This window comes from Hemicordylus capensis, chromosome 6 (genome assembly GCF_027244095.1).
Source record: "Hemicordylus capensis ecotype Gifberg chromosome 6, rHemCap1.1.pri, whole genome shotgun sequence".
Taxonomy (NCBI): domain Eukaryota; kingdom Metazoa; phylum Chordata; class Lepidosauria; order Squamata; family Cordylidae; genus Hemicordylus; species Hemicordylus capensis.
The window spans coordinates 60846768-60864305 of NC_069662.1; the positions used below are offsets into that span (position 1 = coordinate 60846768).

The window sequence follows — 17538 nt, forward strand, 5'->3', positions numbered from 1 at the left end:
TGCATAGGACCAGATTATGACTCACCAAGATTTTGAGCACACCTCTGATTTAATAAGAATTCCAAACTAACACATAATGTTTGAACATTAATGAGGCACTTTTAGACTTTCAGAGTGAAGAGGATTGTCTAGCTATACATCCGTTCAAGCAACTTCAAAAGTACTCGACTCGTTAAAGTTAGCATTTTCAAAATGACTAGGCACAAATATATACAACATGCACGTTTTTAAAAATGCCTTTTCATGGGATCAAAAACCCTATCTATATTTCTGGTGGGATGGAAGGCGGGCGCGGAGAGGTGAGCTGCTTTGCAACCGGCTGCAAACTCAAAAAGGTGCAAAAAAACTTTACAAAAAGAGATTCTCACCTGCACGTGGTTATTTACCGCAGTCCAGGCGGCCAGCTTTTTTGCCTCCTCGATCATCATGGTATTATTATTGCTGTGGCTAAGCTGCCTGCGTTTTTGCACGTGTCTGCTTCGCAAAACTCCTGCCTCCACTAGCCCTTCCGCGGTCAGAGTCCTGCAGAGGAGCGCAATAGGCTGTTTCCTAAGCCACATACCTATTTCCTCGTCCGTCCCCTTTCCCCTTTTACCCCATTTTTTGATGGTTGCCCCAAACAAGCTCTCAAGCAGTCTTTTAATGCTAGCTCACCTCTCTCCTTGCAGAGCAGCCGGGGATATATGGGATTTGTAGTCTTGTCAGCAAGGCTCTGAATATGTTAAGCTCTGGGTTAACGCACAAAGAAAACTATAATATCCACAATGCACCACGGCAGCTTGCCTTTATTGGACGCAGGGGCTCTCCTGTTGCAATAGAGGATATATCGACGTTGGGGTGGAGTGCTAGTTAAATGAATGCATGTATAACGCTTGCTTTCTCTATATTTTGATTATCAAAATTAGAAACTTGTTCATCAGCATCAAGCAGTATGAGTAAATCGACATCAGCATCAAGCAGTATGAGTAAATTATCGGGAATTAAGGATAAAAGGGATTGTTTCTATCACCTTTTCAGTGGGAGTTATTCACGCGCTCAGCCGCCGGTAATCGTTGCGTAGTAACCAGCACAACCCATGTGTGGATTCGTTTTGAATATAGCTGTAGATAGCGCTCAAATTGTTTGTTATTCAGGCAGGTAAGTCTTTAGGGACGAAGTCATATACCCTTTGTGTGGAAAATGCGAACATGGGTTAAAGGTTCCTTCAAAAACACTTTATTTTTATAAAATGCCGTAATATATTGTCTGTGTTAATCTATAGAAATAAAAATACAAAAATCAGTTAAAATAGCATTTGTGTAATGCTTTCATTCTGAGTAATCATTCCAAAAGCAAATGGCCGGCTGAGGTGGCTTGCCAAGTGAGATATCATGGGGATTACCACGTTTGTTTGTTCGCATGTCTGCCCTTTTTACATATAAAGAGATCGTGATGATCTCCCGTAACTCTTTTACAGCACAAGGTGGTTTAGGGAAGTTGAGTCTTCTCCCCCCTTTCCACCTCCTTGCAGTCTGTCTATTCCTTCAGGAATTTTTCTTCCAGCTTGCCTCCTACTAGAACTCGGCTTTTCTGGTCGAATGACCGTAACAATAAAGATTTGATTTGACTAGAACTCGGCTAGAAGTGCTCTGACCAAGAGGGAGTAAGTTAGGTAAGGGAGAACTCAGCTTCCCTTGTCTGCACATGCCCTTTGATGTAAACATTTGATCCTTAGCCCTGCTCATGAACAACAAACATAATTGTTCCCATTACATCCAGTTTGTCGTGAAGAAGATCACCTAATGAGCCCTAGGCTGAGAGAATTCAGTGGGAGGAGTGCAATGTAGACTGCTGGCACAAATAAAATCTAAAATCTTGAGTGAATGTACATAGTTTGGCATTACCTACAATAATTATTGTTTCAATTGGCTGACTTTATCAAGATAATTATAGAGGAAGAAGCTCCACTAGTTCTAATGCTACTAAAAATAATTGTGTTTTCCACACTCACTGGTCAGTTCTAGAGCATAAAGCTGTTGAAAAATGGGGTGTCCTTTCTTTTAGTGGTGTGCACGGACCGGTCCGGAGGCCATTTTGGAGGCCTCCAAACCGGTCTGGATCCGCTGTGCGCGCGCCGCATACGTCACACGCAGCGTGTGATGTATGCAGCGTGCGCACCGCAGCGCACGCATGCGTGTTGGCTTCTAAGCTACTTCCGGGCAACGACGGGGGACGGGGCGGCAGGGAAGAACGCTGCCGCCCCGAAAACTTGGATTTTAAAAGCAGCGCCGGAGGGGGAAGAGTGGCAGGAGGGGTAAGTTCTACCCCCCCCCCGCCCTTAAAGGTAGCCACCACCCCCTTGCCGGTCCGGACGGATCCGGACCGATGCACACCACTACCTACTTTCAAAGAATCTTTTGTCCTGAAAGGACTTAATCCTGGCTTAGAGTACTCAAGCTCTTCATGTACAGAAAACATTATTTTAGACGTTCCAGCCATTAATGATAATGGACACAGCCCATATTGGTATCCATAGGCATTTATTTATTATTACATTTGTACACTGCCCCAAACTTTCGTCTCTGGGCGGTTAACAATAGTATAAAACAAGTTAAAATATATACAAAAACTTAAAACAATTTAACAATTTTAAAACCATGAATTAAAACCTTAAAATTTAAAGAACAGAAAAAGCTTGGGTGAAGAGGTAGGTTTTCAAATGCTTTCTAAAAATTGTCAGAGATGGGGAGGATCGTATCTCAGCAGGGAGCACATTCCATAGTCTCGGGGCAGCAACCAAGAAAGCATGTCCTGTTCCCGTGTGGCCGCCAGCTCAGCTGGCGGCAGCTGGAGACGGACCTCTCTGGACTACCTCAATGGGCGATGGGGATCATAATGAAGAAGAAGTTTTCTTAGATACCCAGGGCCTAAGCCGTTTAGGGCTTTATAAGTTATGACTAGCACTTTGTATTTTGCCCGGAAACCTGTTGGCAGCCAGTGTAACTCTATCCACAAAGGAGTGATGTGGTCTCTCCGAGATGACCCAGAGACCAACCTGGCCGCCACATTCTGTACCAGCTGAAGCTTCCGGACTACGTACAAAGGCAGCCCCACATAGAGCACATTGCAGAAGTCAAGTCTAGAGGTTACCAACATATGTACCACTGTTTTGAGGTCATTCATCTCAAGAAACGGACGCAGCTGGCATATCAGCCGAAACTGATAGAAAGCACGCCTGGCCACCGCCTCAACCTGAGAAACCAGGGAGAGGTGTGGATCCAGAAGTACTCCCAGACTGCGAACCTGTTCCTTTTGGGGAAGTGTGACCCCATCCAGAACAGGGAGATCAAAATCGTCTCTAGAGTTCTGACCTCGCGCAATAAGTACCTCCGTCTTATCTGGATTCAGTTTCAGTTTATTCTCCCTCATCTAGCCCATACTGCTTCCAGGCAAGTATTTAGGGAAGTTATGCCATCTCCTGAAGAAGCTGACATGGAGAAGTGGATTTGGGTGTCATCAGCATACTGATAACACCCCGCTCCCAATCCCCTGATGATCTCTCCCAGCGGTTTCATGTAGATGTTAAAGAGCACTGGAGAAAGTATGGAGCCTTGAGGGACACCATACTTAAGCTCAGATTTTGAAGAGCAACAGTCTCCAATCGACACCATCTGGAATCTGTCCAATTTGGCAAAAGTCTGTAACTTGCAGCCAGATCTTGTGCATTCTTACTCAAAAGCTCTATTAAAAATTTAAAAAAAACACCAAAAACTGTACAAGAGTATAACCACCCCAAAGTGTGCTGGAATTCTGACTGATGCATCACCCACTCTTCACAATTACGGTGGTGTTTGAAGAGGCAAAGACCTTATCTGCAATGGCAAGCATTTCCATGAGTGGTAGGCTTGGGTTTAAATTAAACCAGAGCCTGCTGCTCTCTAAAACGCTCGACATCACAAGACCTATTCACACATTACTTGTACAATGAGTGCACAGTGTACACAGGTATAGATCTGTACACAAGTACAGTCATTCACACGTTTTGCTGAGTATGGGTACGGATTACACTTCCTATCTGTACCATGCTTTTGAAGGACCTATATACAGGCTTACTTTTATAACAAACACAGGTACAGTCATTCACACGAACATGTGTATGAGTATACAGACATCTGTAATGCAGATAATGTCTGAATACTATTTCTGATCAGAGCACTTGTGGGCAAGTGGGAGGTACTGACAGACTTGGGATGACCAACAGATACATTGATGTTCCAAAAATTGGAAGAAAAAAACTAAGGGGGCCAAAAAAACCAAAATTGTCCCCAGGTAAGTCAATGGGACAGCATGTTTGTGGGCTCAGAGTGCAATTAACAAGCATGTAAGTGAATCTAATGGAGCTCAGTGACAATGGGGGAAAGGAGGGATTGAATGAACGAATAAATAAATTGCTTCAGGGCAAACTGGGGAGAAGAATGGTTTCCCCCCTCATGCACTGTTTGTATGTTTCTCAGGGCACATGGCTGGACACATCTGGAAATACATTAGAATGGCGGAGTGAGCGATGGCTGGTCTATGGTCCAATAGAATGAGGCGATAGAATCTTGAGATGCTAAGAGTGGACTGTACCAGGCAAGTGGGTTGTGTGATCACTCACGGCTGTTTTAGTTTTCTGTTTGCAGGAAGTTTTTCACATAGTAATAAAAAATGTGACCCTCTCAGTCTGCACTCAGAAGTGGTACAGTCTATTAAACACCTCAGGACTCAACCACCTAATTTTGCTGCATGTGAAGACCAGGCGTGGTAGTTGGTCTACTTTAAAGGCAAATCCTCAGTTACTCTGCGGTAAGTGTGAAAACGCCACCAGACAATTAAAGCTTTATCAGCGAAGGCCCGTTTTTGACCATTGCGAGCAAGCGGTCCCTTTAAGACTCGAGAACCACCTGACTCTCTTCTGCGCTGGGGAAAGCCTCTTTCGACACTCAAAATCGGCCACGTAGGATGTATCGGCGTTGCCCAATCAGGAAAGGCGGGGATCGGGAGCAGCCAATCCCTCCATTCCACCACCCGCCTCTAAACTCCCCAAAGAACGGAAGCCAATAGAAGGGGCAGGATCATATTAAATCCAATGACAGAAAAGCTTAGGAAACACAAGTCTTTTATTGGCGAGCGGAATTTGGAATCGATATTGTCATTGGCTACGATTGCGTGTTGACAAACATCTCGAGTTCCGCCCTTTTCCTGCGCAGGGAACAAACAAAAAAATCCCCTGATCTCAGTTTTGAGATTGGACAGGCACACAAAATGAAAATGTTTACAACCAATGAAATGAAAGGCAAATATAATTGGTTGTGAACAAAGTATCAGTACGTGGCCAGAGGGGGTGGGAGATTAGCGAAGGATGAGCAAGTTGCCTTGAGGTGCATTTCGCGCGTGCGTAGCGGAGAGAGTGGGCTGCTGAGGGAAGCCTGCGAAGAAGCCCCTTTCGGTGGCCGTTTGCGAGGCGCGGAGGTTGGTCCTATGTCCTAGCAACGTCGTCGAGGCGGGCGGCGGGAGGGCCGCTTAATGCCGGGGCCGCGAGGCCCGAGAGCTCGGCCTGCTCTTGTTCCTACCACCACCGTCGCCCTGGTGTTGCTCTGGCTTCTCCTGCCGCTCTGCGTCTCCCTGCGGGAGGCAGCGGCGTTTTCGGGTGAAGATAGACCGCCTGCGCTAGGACTCGGCGGCGCTGCGGCTGCTGCGCTTCCCATAGTAGCCGACGTGACAGTGGAGGACGATGAGGCCGGCGGGGTGGCCCAGGCGGCGCCCTCTGGGGACCAGGAGGAGGACGCGGCGGAAGCGCCCTCCCGAAGCTGCAGGTGAGGCCGGAGGGCGTCGGCATGTTGGTTAAAACTGTGGGTCAAAACTTGGTCACACACACACACACACACCCGCCGAACTGTTTCTGTTCTATGTGTATTAGTAAAGGTTATGCATTAGTGTATTAGTAAAGGTTAAACAAATGGAGGAGATAAGCCACCTGATTGTCGTTGCTCTCTTCCGCACCTGTTCCGGTTCATCAAGAGCTTTCTTAAAATGTGGGGTCCAGAATGACTCGGTATTCCAAGTGAGGTCTGACCGGGGCAAAATAAAGGGTAACAATCACCACTTGTGACTTGGGTTCTGTGCTTCTGTTAATGCAGTGTAAGGGAATGGCATTCACTTTTTAAACAGCTGCATCGCACTGCTGGCTCACATTCAACTTGTTGTCCACTCAAACACCTAGGTCCCTTGCATAAGTTCTGTTGCCAAGCCAGGTTTCTGCCATTCTGTACTCTAGCATTTGATTTTTGGTACCCTAATGCAGGACATTACTCTTGTCTTTGTTGAATTTCATCTTCTTGACTCTAACCCAGTATTCAAACCTGTCCAGATCAATTGGGATCTTGATTCAGTCTTCTAAGAAATTAGCCATTTCTCCCTGCTCCCCAAAGCTTTATGTCATTTTGCAGATTTGATAAGCATCTCCTTCCTTCAAGTCATTTATGAAAATGTTGGACAACTGAGGGCCTAGGCCAGAGGCTGCAGCACTCCACTAATTACCTCTCTCTAGTTATGTGAAGTTGCTAATGAGTACTCACTGGTTCCAGTTGTTCATTCAGCTGCAAATTCATCTAACGGTAGCAACATCTTGCCTGCATTTTACCAACCTGACAACAAGGATATTGTGGGAGACTTTGTCCAGTGCTTTGTTAAAATTAAGATACAGTATATCCATAGCATTGCCACTGTTGCATATTTTGTTGCACAATTTCTATATTAATCCATACATTAAAAACTAGTAATAAATAAGCTTATACTTAGCACAGACTGAACTTTGGCACAGATGTTTGTGGGTCAGGGGCTACCTTTTAATGGGAAAATTAATATATGCTGGTGCTACAAACATCAGCAGAGTTTCACCATAGGACAAGGAATAGAAAAACAGGAGTGTGCAATTTCCTGTGGACAGGGGTACCAGTCAGTGGTACCTGTAAACAAGCACATGTGTGGGCATGATTCTGGGAAGGTGAAGAAATGTCAGTGATGTGTAGACTTGATATGCTATGAAATTTGTACATGCTGGGTGGTGCTGTTTATTTAATGGAAAAATTATTACTTGTCAGTAAACTGTAAAGGTATAAAATGGATTATATTACATTGCTTTGGGTCTCCCATCAGTCCCAACCGGTTGCAGCTGGTTGAACTGCCTTGCTTCTATGTGCTAAGATGGTGGTGAACTCAAATAAAGCTTTGCAGAACTTTTACCTGAGTTTCTTACTTGGGGAGGGATTCTGGGAACAGTTTGTATGGTCTCAGTCACTATCTGAGATCAATCAGGAGAAGATCACCCAGGCCCAGACAAACACAACTATTTGAATGGAAAACTTCAAATAGGCAAGGCCAAGTCTATTTGAACTGTTACTCACAGGTAATTGGATTATATTCATTTCATTGGCTACTCTTGAACCCTCCCTAACACCATGATCTGTTAAACTAGTAAGTCTGAACAGGTGTATAAGTAGCTGTAGACTTCCTTGAACTGTAGACATATGACTGTGGATGCCTCAGCTGAACAGAAAACTACTGCAAAATAGGGATGCTTTGCATTGTGGCTGTAGTTCACTGCTCATGTTGGGATGAAAAATTTAAAACCTGGAAATATATATCTAAAAGTACATTTCTTTTTACAGTGTGTTCTGTTCTTATTTGAAATATAATTCCAAAGAGGCATAGGTCTGTTAATGTTTTCTGTAAACATCTGCATAGGGTGAAAATCCTGATATGAAAAACCTGGCTTTAATTTCAAATGCAAAACTTTTGGTGTAATATTTCTTGTTTAGGAACCAGTCTTTCAAAAGAAAGTCTATTGTTATCCGCCATGCTGCATTGCAAAAATGATGAAAGCATAGCACAGGGCTCAACAAATCCCAGGTGCTGGGTGGGGGACGTGGGATTTTTAACCATGGTGTCTAGACTAGAGTATTCAGAAAAAGAGCTATTTGATAGAATCTTTATTTGTCCCAGGCAGCTCTGTTTCTGTTCCAAGTACAGGAAGTTCCCTACCTACAAATATGTTGTGTTCCATAAGTTTGTAAGTCGGTTGTTCATAACTTGGAATGCATGTAGTTCCCAAGAGCAACAACTTTTTTGTATATGCAGGTTGGTGTTTGCAAATTGGGAAGTTCCTCAGTGTAATATGTTATGGAGCTTTATATGGATGGATGTTTGTAACTGAGGAGTGCCTGTATGTTACTTTTGAAGAGGACAAAGAGAAGCCCATTTACCCTGTCCACCCCCCCCCCCCCCCCGCCACAGTGTCCATCACTAAGTCTGGTAATTTTGTCAAATGACCCTTGTCCCAACTTTTCCTAGATCCCAAGGAAATTTGTCAGGGGCTGGCACAGCACATGAATGTCAGTTGGAGTGAAGGCTCAGGAAGTTAATCTGAAACACTTGCTTGGGGAAACTTGTCGTAGTGGTAAGATCCAGGAGGAGCTTTTCTGCAGCTTCTTAACGTTATGACAGCTGCTCCCCTGTAAACGTGTGGGCCTGGGTCTAGTGATGCAGTACCATCATCACTGCACTGTCTTACTCTGGTTGTAGCCTTGAGAATAATATTGATGTGCTGTGCCTCCCATCTACACCCCCCCCCAAAAAAAAGGATTGGGAGGAAAATATATTATACTTGGTATTGGTTTTGAAGCAAAGTGTGAGGAAATAGACCCTTGATTCATATATTCTTATGTTGGGTTGTCATGTAGAAATGTCAGTGTTGCAAAACAGTTTTAAATTAGTATAGATCATTGGCCTTTAACTGGTATATTGGAGCCTACAAGAGAACAGTACCTTACTTAAGATGGGGATGCATCAGTTAGGGATGTGCACGGAACCGCCGGCGGCCGGTTCAGTGGCGGGGAGGGGATGGCTTTAAGGACGGGGGTGAGTGCACTTACCCCACCCCGTTTCCCCCACCAGCGCGTGAGTCCTTGAAAGCCTGTTGAGGCAGCAGACTTCCTCCCTGCTGCCCCATGCCAATGTTTACCAGATGCACCCGGAAGTAGGAACTGCGACAGTGCACGTTGCTCACACGCACCCAACGGGTGCGTGTGTGAGTGCGATGTGCAGTTCCTATTGCTGAGTACATCCAGTAAACGTTGGCACAGGGCGGCAGGGAGGTACGCTGCCGCCCTGATGGGCTTTTAAGGACTTGCGCGGGGAAGCGCGGGGTGGGGGTAAGTGCACCCCCCCCTGCCCTTAAAGCCATCCCTCCCCCCGGCCGTCAAACCTTCGGCCAGGGTTCGAACCAGTTTGGAGGCCTGTAAAAGAGCCTCCAAACCGGTTTGTGCATATCCCTAGCATCCATTAGGAAAATAGGAGGATGTTAAGATGTTAAAAACTTAAGATGAGGATGCATCATTTGTATCAGCATTTTCTTCTTCTCTTTTTATTGTTGTTGGTTGTTTGTCAACTCTAGGATATTTAAGAGGAGAAAGATAGGGTAGGGAAAGACAGGACAGAGCGGGGAAAGTACAAATATATGCGGTGGTAAATAAAAAATGGGCTCCATGTTGTGGGTTGGTGTTAAAGGTAGATACCAAATTTGAAGAAGTTGAAGATTACTGGTGTAGTTAGTGTTACTTCTGGTTCTCACTTGTGTCCATGTTTTTCATCTGCAGATCATTGATAATAATAAGTACTTTGGATGGACGAATTGCTGCACTGGATCCTGAGAACAGTGGTAGGAAACAGTGGGATCTTGATGTGGGATCAGGTTCTCTTGTTTCATCTAGCCTCAGTAAACCAGAGGTAAGATTACAATCCTTCTGTTTAAAATTGACTCTATTCAAGTTGAAACACTTACTTGTAAATGTGTCATATTAATTTTAACAGAGTTTACTTAGAGGCAAATGTGTTAAAAGATCAGTATAATGTTGTAGTTCTTAATGTATTTACTAGTTGGTAATGTGAACAATTGCTCATTAGTTTTTGTGTTTTGATTTCAGTTCCACTTTTTGTCCATTGAAATTAGTGGACTTACTTATGAGTAAACTTGTGGAGAATTAAACAGCAAGGTTGCAGTCTTAAACAAACATACTAAGAAATAAGTCACATGGAAATCAGTAGCACTTTCTTTGAGTAAACATTGTTAGGATTGGGCTATAAGTCTAGATATAGCATTTATAGTATAGTACGGTATAGTGATATATGTGATTTGAAACTGCTAAACATTAAGTATAATCTCTCTACTGCTTGTAAGCTAATGATGAGCATGGGGGAAGGCATTATAATTTGGTTCATTTTGCTACAGATAGGATTGACTAGAATGTTATGTTGCCTCACAAGATTTATTTAGCAACTGTGGTGTTTTCAGACACAAAGTTGAAATGTCAACAGATATTTGATTATTTGTACCAGCTGTTTGTGAGATGGCATTTCCCACAGCCTTCTAAACTTAACAAAGGCTGGAGAAAAATAAGGTTTGAGGAGTTCAGTGTACTTAGAACTATAGGAAGTATATAGATACAGTATGTTCTTAACACTCAGAGCTCCTTTTAGAACTTTTTCAGGGAATGTATACTATTGCACTTGAGCACCTGGTTCTCTTGAATACCTTGCTGATTTGGTTTGTCAGTAGAAGCTAAAAAACTTGATTCATGCATGATCTGGGAAATTAGCTACTTTACTATTCTATCTCAAAGTCTCTTTCCTCTGCTCCTTTTTTGCACACTGCACAAAATTCATTGGCTGATGTATGACTGCAATTGCCAAATTTGGCATTTGTGAATGAAAATAAGAATGTCTGAGCATGAAATTTCAGGGAGAATATATGCAGGGCTTAGGAAATCTACTAGTCTCTTATGGTGAAAAATGATGCCTGGTGAGTGAAAAAAGTCCTGAAGGCTTGGGGAATCATCTGATGAGTAAAATATTTTGTTTGGCTGGTGAACTGAGCCAACACCTCTTGACCCTTGAATATATGACTGTCTGGCAAATAAACAAATATTTCAGTCTAACTCATGCATTCCCTTGGCAATGTAGGTGCTGCTTTCTCAAGGTTTGGTTCTGTAGCATATTAGTAACATTTGAACTGAGGAACTACAGGGAATAGGCAGGTGATGCACCAACATCCTATGCCAGTGGCACTTCCTATCCCTATTGTTAGAATCAGAATCTGCTTTGCAATTATAACTATTTCCAGGCCAGTAAAGGAAAGTGAAATGTGACACATGTTAGTGCAGTAATAACCCAAATAAAAGTTATTTGATAACTTACAATTCTATTCTAAGAATGCTTTGCATACAAAGTTACATACGATGCCTGTTGCCAGAGGCAGACTTCTACTGATCCCCAGATTGCATTGTGCAGGTTTAATGGCTGTGCTCCCTACAAAATGTCAGGGTTCTTGTCATGATAGAAGTCTCCATCATGGGGAATGGAGAAATGTATGGGCTAGAGCTAGTGGACTAGATGAAGTGATTCCTGGAGATTACACTGGTTTCTGTTCCAGCCTGACACTAGAGCAGAAGTGTGGCCACTTCTACATTTTACGAGGCAAAGATGGTATCCAAGCCCCAACCACCAAACCATTTCTTGGACCCAACACTTTCTTCAGCACAGTATCCATGTTATGGAAGGCAAACTTGTGAAGCAAAGAGCTAAGTAGCTTGCCCAAAGTAACAAAGTTAATACAGGGAGAGGTAGGATTTAGTCCCATAGCTCTAAATGATTTCCTCTCAGTTAGTCTTCACCAAAATTCCCTTCCCTTCCCAAAACACATTCTCTTCCCCTATGCTTTCCAGCATGTGTTTGTATAAATGCACTGCTGTGTATATTTGTGCAGTACATACTGTGGTATGTGTTTGCACTTGACGTGTATGTGTGTGAGGTGCATAACATCTTGTCATGCATTTGAATCCTGCTGCCCTGTTTGTTTGTTTGGCATGTTGCAGTAGAATGTGCCATTGCGAATTACAGCACATGCAAGTATATAGGGTGCTGTGATGCTTCGGTGCACAGTGTCCTGCGGTGTGGGTTTGCACTTTGCAATGTGACACCATATACCATGCTGTATGGTGACTTGCTATGTGATGTATCCAACAACTTGTATTTGCATTATGTGGCACAGGTTGGCATGTTGGCTCTTGTTCTATGGGTTTGTGTGTGGTGTGTTGTGACATTTGTTTATGTGCTGTGGCATGCTACAATGTGGTTTGTGCTTTGTGTATTTTAGTTCATATTTGTGTGTGGCATCCGGTGAGAAGGGTTTGTATGTGATATGTGTGTTTACATAGTGCATTGCAGTGTATTTGCACCCTACACTCATTTTTGTTGTACCATCACATGTGATGTACTGCAGCTCATGTTCATGTCCACCAGCATACCATTTCCATTTGTTGTGCTGCTGTGTACATGTTTGTGTATAATGTGCACATGTGTGTTTGCTGCAGTATGTGTTCGTACATGATGTGTTTCAGTGAATGTCTGTCTGTGTGTGTGCATTTATTTCACTTTTTATTTTACAACATTTGTATCTTGCCTTTCTCTCAAGGCAGCTAGCAGTCAAAAGAGAAAACAGTAGTACAATTATGATATCAAAAGGTAGCTAAAATCAAAACAAGTTTGTGATGTATTGCAGTGCACATTTATGCATGGTGGTTCTTGCCTGCATCATGTTGCATTGGGCATTGCCTTTTCTTCTCCACATTTGTATGTTTGTGTTCCAGCGAGTATTGGTGCACATGCACATGGCTGTGTGTGATGTCTTGTAATTCCAGTGGGAGCCCATGCCCCCAAACTTTCTGGGGCCTGTGGTGATCTCATTGCTTGCTTTATTCATGCTTTATCCTCCCATAGGTAATGTGGAAAATAAAACTGGATCTAGCCAAAGAGATTCTCCTAGCTGTGTGTGTGTGCGCATGAGAGGGAGGGAGGGAGGAACTGATATGACTTCTTAAAGTTCCAGTTTGTAATGTCTCATTTCCTCTCTTGATATCTGTGCTGTTTTCACTTGATTTGTAGTGTACTCTGCATTCTAGGCTTATTGTAATTTGCATGCCCCAGGATAAAAATGCAAAAAAGCTGCTATGGAAAGTCAGCAACTTAAATACTTGTTTACACTTCATCCAACTCTCTAATATTTGATCACATGTGTATGCCAGCTTTGTCTAAGAAGATATTGTGAAGTCAAACACTATTTATACTGCTTGAATCTTCTGTTACTAAAATCTATAACTATTCTGTCTCTTTTCATATTCCTTTCTAAACTGGAGGTTCTGAGTTAAAAACCTAATATGTTGTGGCTGGATTGGATTATATATCTTCCTTGGTTTAGCCTGTCATACTGGAAGGTGTGAGCTTGCGCAGCTCTTACACACCTGCCCAGCACACTGTCTGCACCCCTGGCCATCCCCACATAGGGATCATCTGGAATGTCAGAATGCCACTTAATAACATGGTTGAATTATTTATTATATTTTAGAGACAGTAGGACTGAATAAGGGAGATATCACATCCAGCACAGCCCCTAGATTTTCACACAAGGTATACTTTATAACAAAAATATAGTTCACTGAATCCCTGGTAGTATGTCATTTAAACAAGAAAAATCTTTGACATTTTGCTCTTCTCTTCTCTTCTCTTCTCTTCTCTTCTCTTCTCTTTTTTGAAAGAGTATTACCTCGCCATCCTTTGTGATGCACAGATCACATTTGATTGTTTTGGTAGCTGACAGCCAGCGTAAAACTAAACTTGAGTGAACCTAAAACAAGCATCTGTTTAGAGCATGCATTTAGAAAAACTTGTGTATGTAAAATGTTACTTTTGAAAACTGCTTAATAATTGTGTCATATTGGTCAGTGAAGTTGAATAAACAGAAAATTTACATTGACCATTCAGATGAATGTGTAAGTACCTTGTGCTAACCTACATTCTCTTTATCAAGTTAATTGCAGATGACTGTCTGGATGACTCATTCTTGTATTAGGAGGTGAGGTAATGCTTTAGAGGAGGGGAGAGGGGGAGGTGATGTCATTCTTTTACCCTATCTTGCATGCCTTTGCTGATTTGTCTTGCCTCCTATGAACTATCCCTCTACTTCCTCATAACAGGAAGTAGTTCAAATGATGTCTCGTAATTCCAGTGGGAACCCATGCCCCCAATCTTTCTGAGGCTTGTGGTGATCTCATTGCTTGCTTGATGCATTCTTTATCCTTCCATAGGTAATGTGGAAAATAAATTTGGATCAAGCCAAAGAGAATCTTGTAGAGATCCTCTTATTGGCCTCGAGAATTCTTTTTTTTAGATTTCATTTACCATATTTTTTGGAAATCAAATTGACTCCAGTTGCATTTGTTTGTTCTAATTGGGAGCAAACCTTCTCTGAGACTTGAAATCTCTACAGTTTAGGTTCCTATGATAAGAATCTGGATGAGCTTTTACTGCTATTTATGACAGGAATTTCCCTGTATACAAACACACTTGAACTCACCCTCTCAGTGCTCTAAACCAATTTAATTAATTATTTTTCAGAAGAACACTGAATAGTTTTTTGATCTCACAAAATAGATTATTTCATGTTTGATCATTTATGTAGCAGTAATCTCTGTGCAGCCTTTGTGTATGACATGTGGGTGTGTGCCAAGATACCACATCTGTTTGCTTCCTGCTGGTGGGTGCTAAGGAAACTTTGGATATAATTCAAAGTGCAGACTAGACTATTAGTGGGAGTCATCAGAATGTTGCCTTGATAAGGAAGTTATTGTATAGTCTTTACTGGAGATGGGCATGCTTCAGAATTGCAAGATCTACTGCCTTTTTTTTTTTTACTAGTCATCTTGAACTCCACTAACTGGAATAAAGTGCAAAATACTGAATCAAGGTGGATATAGTACTTGGGAACAGTACTATATATTCCCCTTAGGGGATGGGGCCGCTCTGGGAAGAGCATCTGTATGTTTGTATGCAGAATGTTCTGAGTTCCCTCTCTGGCATCTTCAGGATAGGGCTGAGAGAGACTCCTGCCTGTAACCTCGAAGAAACCATTGTAGGTCTGTGTAGACAGTACTGAACTAGATGGACCAATCTGACTCAGTATCTGATAGCTTTCTATGTGTGCCTCCTGAGCATATATGCTCAGCCAAGAATTTGCTTTTCAATACTAGAACTGGGCTGGAGTCCTTTTTCATTTTAGCAGCCTAATTTGGAGTGGGGAAGTATAACGATCAGGTAGTAACAGCCTTTTCGTTCCTGTAAAGCAGGGGTGGTGAACCTTGGCCCTCCAGCTGTTTTTGAAGTACAACTCCCACCATCCCCAGCCACAATAATTGTGGCTGGGGATGATGGGAGTTGTAGTTCAAAAACAGCTGGAGGGCCAAGGTTCCCCACCCCTGCTGTAAAGAGTGAACCAGAAGTGTACCCTGTCCTGACTAACAGGCTGGGGATCAGACACTCAGCACACGGTGGGTGGAACCTAGAGGGCCAAGAGGCAGGAAGAGAAGGGGAGTGGCTCTTCAAAAGGAGCTAGGTGGGAGTTGAGTGAAGCACGGGCAAAAAGGCTTAGTGATGAGCAATGGAATTTTGTTCCCTCGTGGTCAAAAGCTAGCCTGGAGATTTCTCTCAAGAAGAAGGAGCTGGCTGGAGGGCAGGAGATGTGGCCATGAGGTTTGGCTGCAGGAAAATCTCTCTGCAAATCCAGAAAAGCCAGGAGGGAAGGAAACTTGAATCCTCTACCATGATTTTGGTGAGTTCAGGGCAAAGGAAGCCAGGGCATTTCCCCCTGAGCTGGAGCTCATCAGTAGTGGGTTCAGTCACTGAGCATGATCAGGACAGGCCAGAAATAAAGAACACTACTTCTTCCCGTCAGGGCACCATCTCCAGTTCCAGTCCTGTCTGCTCAAGGCTCACACGCTGAGAGTTTTTGCTCTACAGGATTTTTGGATAGCTTTTGGAACTGGTCATTCCCTAACCTATTTTTCTGTTTTAGAGTGTGCAAGGGCAGAAAGGAGCTTTCCTTAGTCCATTGTTTGTTCATTTTCCAACCTTTGCAAACAGTTTTTCTTTTCTGCACAATTTGGCTGATTGGCTTCTATTTGCTTTCATTTTTACTGTGCTTTCTGATTTGTGTTTGCTACTACTTGGCTGTTAGTCTCCGTTATGGAGCTCGCCCATGCAGAGTAATTACTTGGAGGATCTCTTTTGGGGGGTCTCTTTTCCCTGACCAGACTCTCCAAGCCTTGCTGCCTGTTCCTTCTGCGCCTTCGGTGCCTTCTACCGCAGCAGCCTTTCCTGCCCCAGCAGAGGCCCTTGTACCCGGCCATCTCCTTTCGCCTCGTAAGGCGCCAAAGAGAACTAAGCATAGCAAGGAAGCATCGCAAGGAGGCAAATGGAAGCAGGATTAAAAAGCCACAAAAACTTTCAGCTTTAGTCCGCCTCAGTGAGCGCCTGCTTATCCAGGCGGTATGGAAGCGGACGAAACCACGCTCTAAGGAACACAAGGCCAGAAAGGGGAAGGATGAGTATCACCCAGTGGGTGATCCATTGGCTTCTCACAGCACCTCCCCTGTGGTTGTTGTGGAGGGGGAGTCGGGTGGTCCGTGCACTCCCCCCCCGCACACCACCCAAATTGTCCAACAGGAAGTGGAGAACCAAAAGAGACATTGGGCTCGAATAAACAAAGGGACGCTGCATCAGGTGATGCCTTGCCATCGGACCGGCTGCCAGCTGGTGAGCCTTCAGGTAATGCCGCTCCCCCTCCTCCAGGCCTGGCCCCCGATCCCTTCCCACCCGATGTAGCTTGCTGACTAAAGGCCTTTTTGCTAGGGAATGCCTGCCGCTTATCCCACAGCCCCAGCCTCCTACTCAGACAGCACCTTTCTCTTATCTTGGCTGATGTATTCCAGCCCTCTTGGGCCTGGGCTATTCAGGACAAAATTGTGTCCTTGGGTCTGTCTATGGACTACCTGGTCTTGTTAAGTTATGACCAGGTTAGGCAGATCTTGAAGCAAAGACTCTTGGACTTTGAAATTCAACAAGAACTCTCCCAAATCCCTGATTGTATGAAAAGGAGGTTGGGTTTGAGCAGTTCTAGTTGGGGCCCTGCTGCCTATTTGAATGCTTTGAGCATAACATGCTACCAGAGGGCCTTTGTTAGAGCAAGACATGACATGCTACCTTCAGCGGTGCTCTCGGGGAGGTTTCTGTGGATCCCTAGGGAGGATAGATTATGCCCATGTGGTATGGGGGAAGTTGAATCCATCCAACATGTTTTGTTGTGCTGTCCATTATATAGAGATTTAAGATGCTCGTTATTAACTCCTCATCTGACACCCTTCCCAGGCTGCTCAGGAGATTTTTATGTTTCCTGTCTTCTTGCAGATAGAACTTTAGATGTCACCTTTAAGGTGGCCAAATTTTTTTTCTATTGCACTATTGTTACAGCAGCGAGTTTTTCTTGATTAATTTTATGATTTTTATTGATTATTTATCTGTGGATATTTATTTACATATTACATATTTCCTTCTTCTAATTGTATTTTCCTATGT

General features: G+C 43.5%; 2 protein-coding genes across 4 annotated transcripts in view; one reads left to right on the forward strand and one right to left on the reverse strand.

The window, feature by feature from the left end:
- The window catches only part of RPIA (ribose 5-phosphate isomerase A), a 30368-nt gene extending 29567 nt beyond the window's left edge, over nt 1-801 (reverse strand). Inside the window, exons 1-2 of one of the 2 annotated variants that reach the window (XM_053260487.1) lie at nt 655-801; nt 369-522 (exon numbers count right to left, since the gene is read on the reverse strand). In XM_053260487.1, coding sequence (XP_053116462.1) covers nt 369-428 — 60 coding nt within the window. In that variant the 5' untranslated portion in view covers nt 429-522; nt 655-801. The other variant, XM_053260486.1, reaches the window with a different exon arrangement.
- Nucleotides 802-5220: 4419 nt separating this feature from the next.
- Nucleotides 5221-17538, forward strand: part of EIF2AK3 (eukaryotic translation initiation factor 2 alpha kinase 3) — a 56262-nt gene continuing 43944 nt past the window's right edge. The window contains exons 1-2 of one of the 2 annotated variants that reach the window (XM_053260479.1): nt 5221-5834; nt 9675-9804. In XM_053260479.1, coding sequence (XP_053116454.1) covers nt 5545-5834; nt 9675-9804 — 420 coding nt within the window. In that variant the 5' untranslated portion in view covers nt 5221-5544. The remainder of the gene's footprint in view (nt 5835-9674; nt 9805-17538) is intronic. The other variant, XM_053260480.1, reaches the window with a different exon arrangement.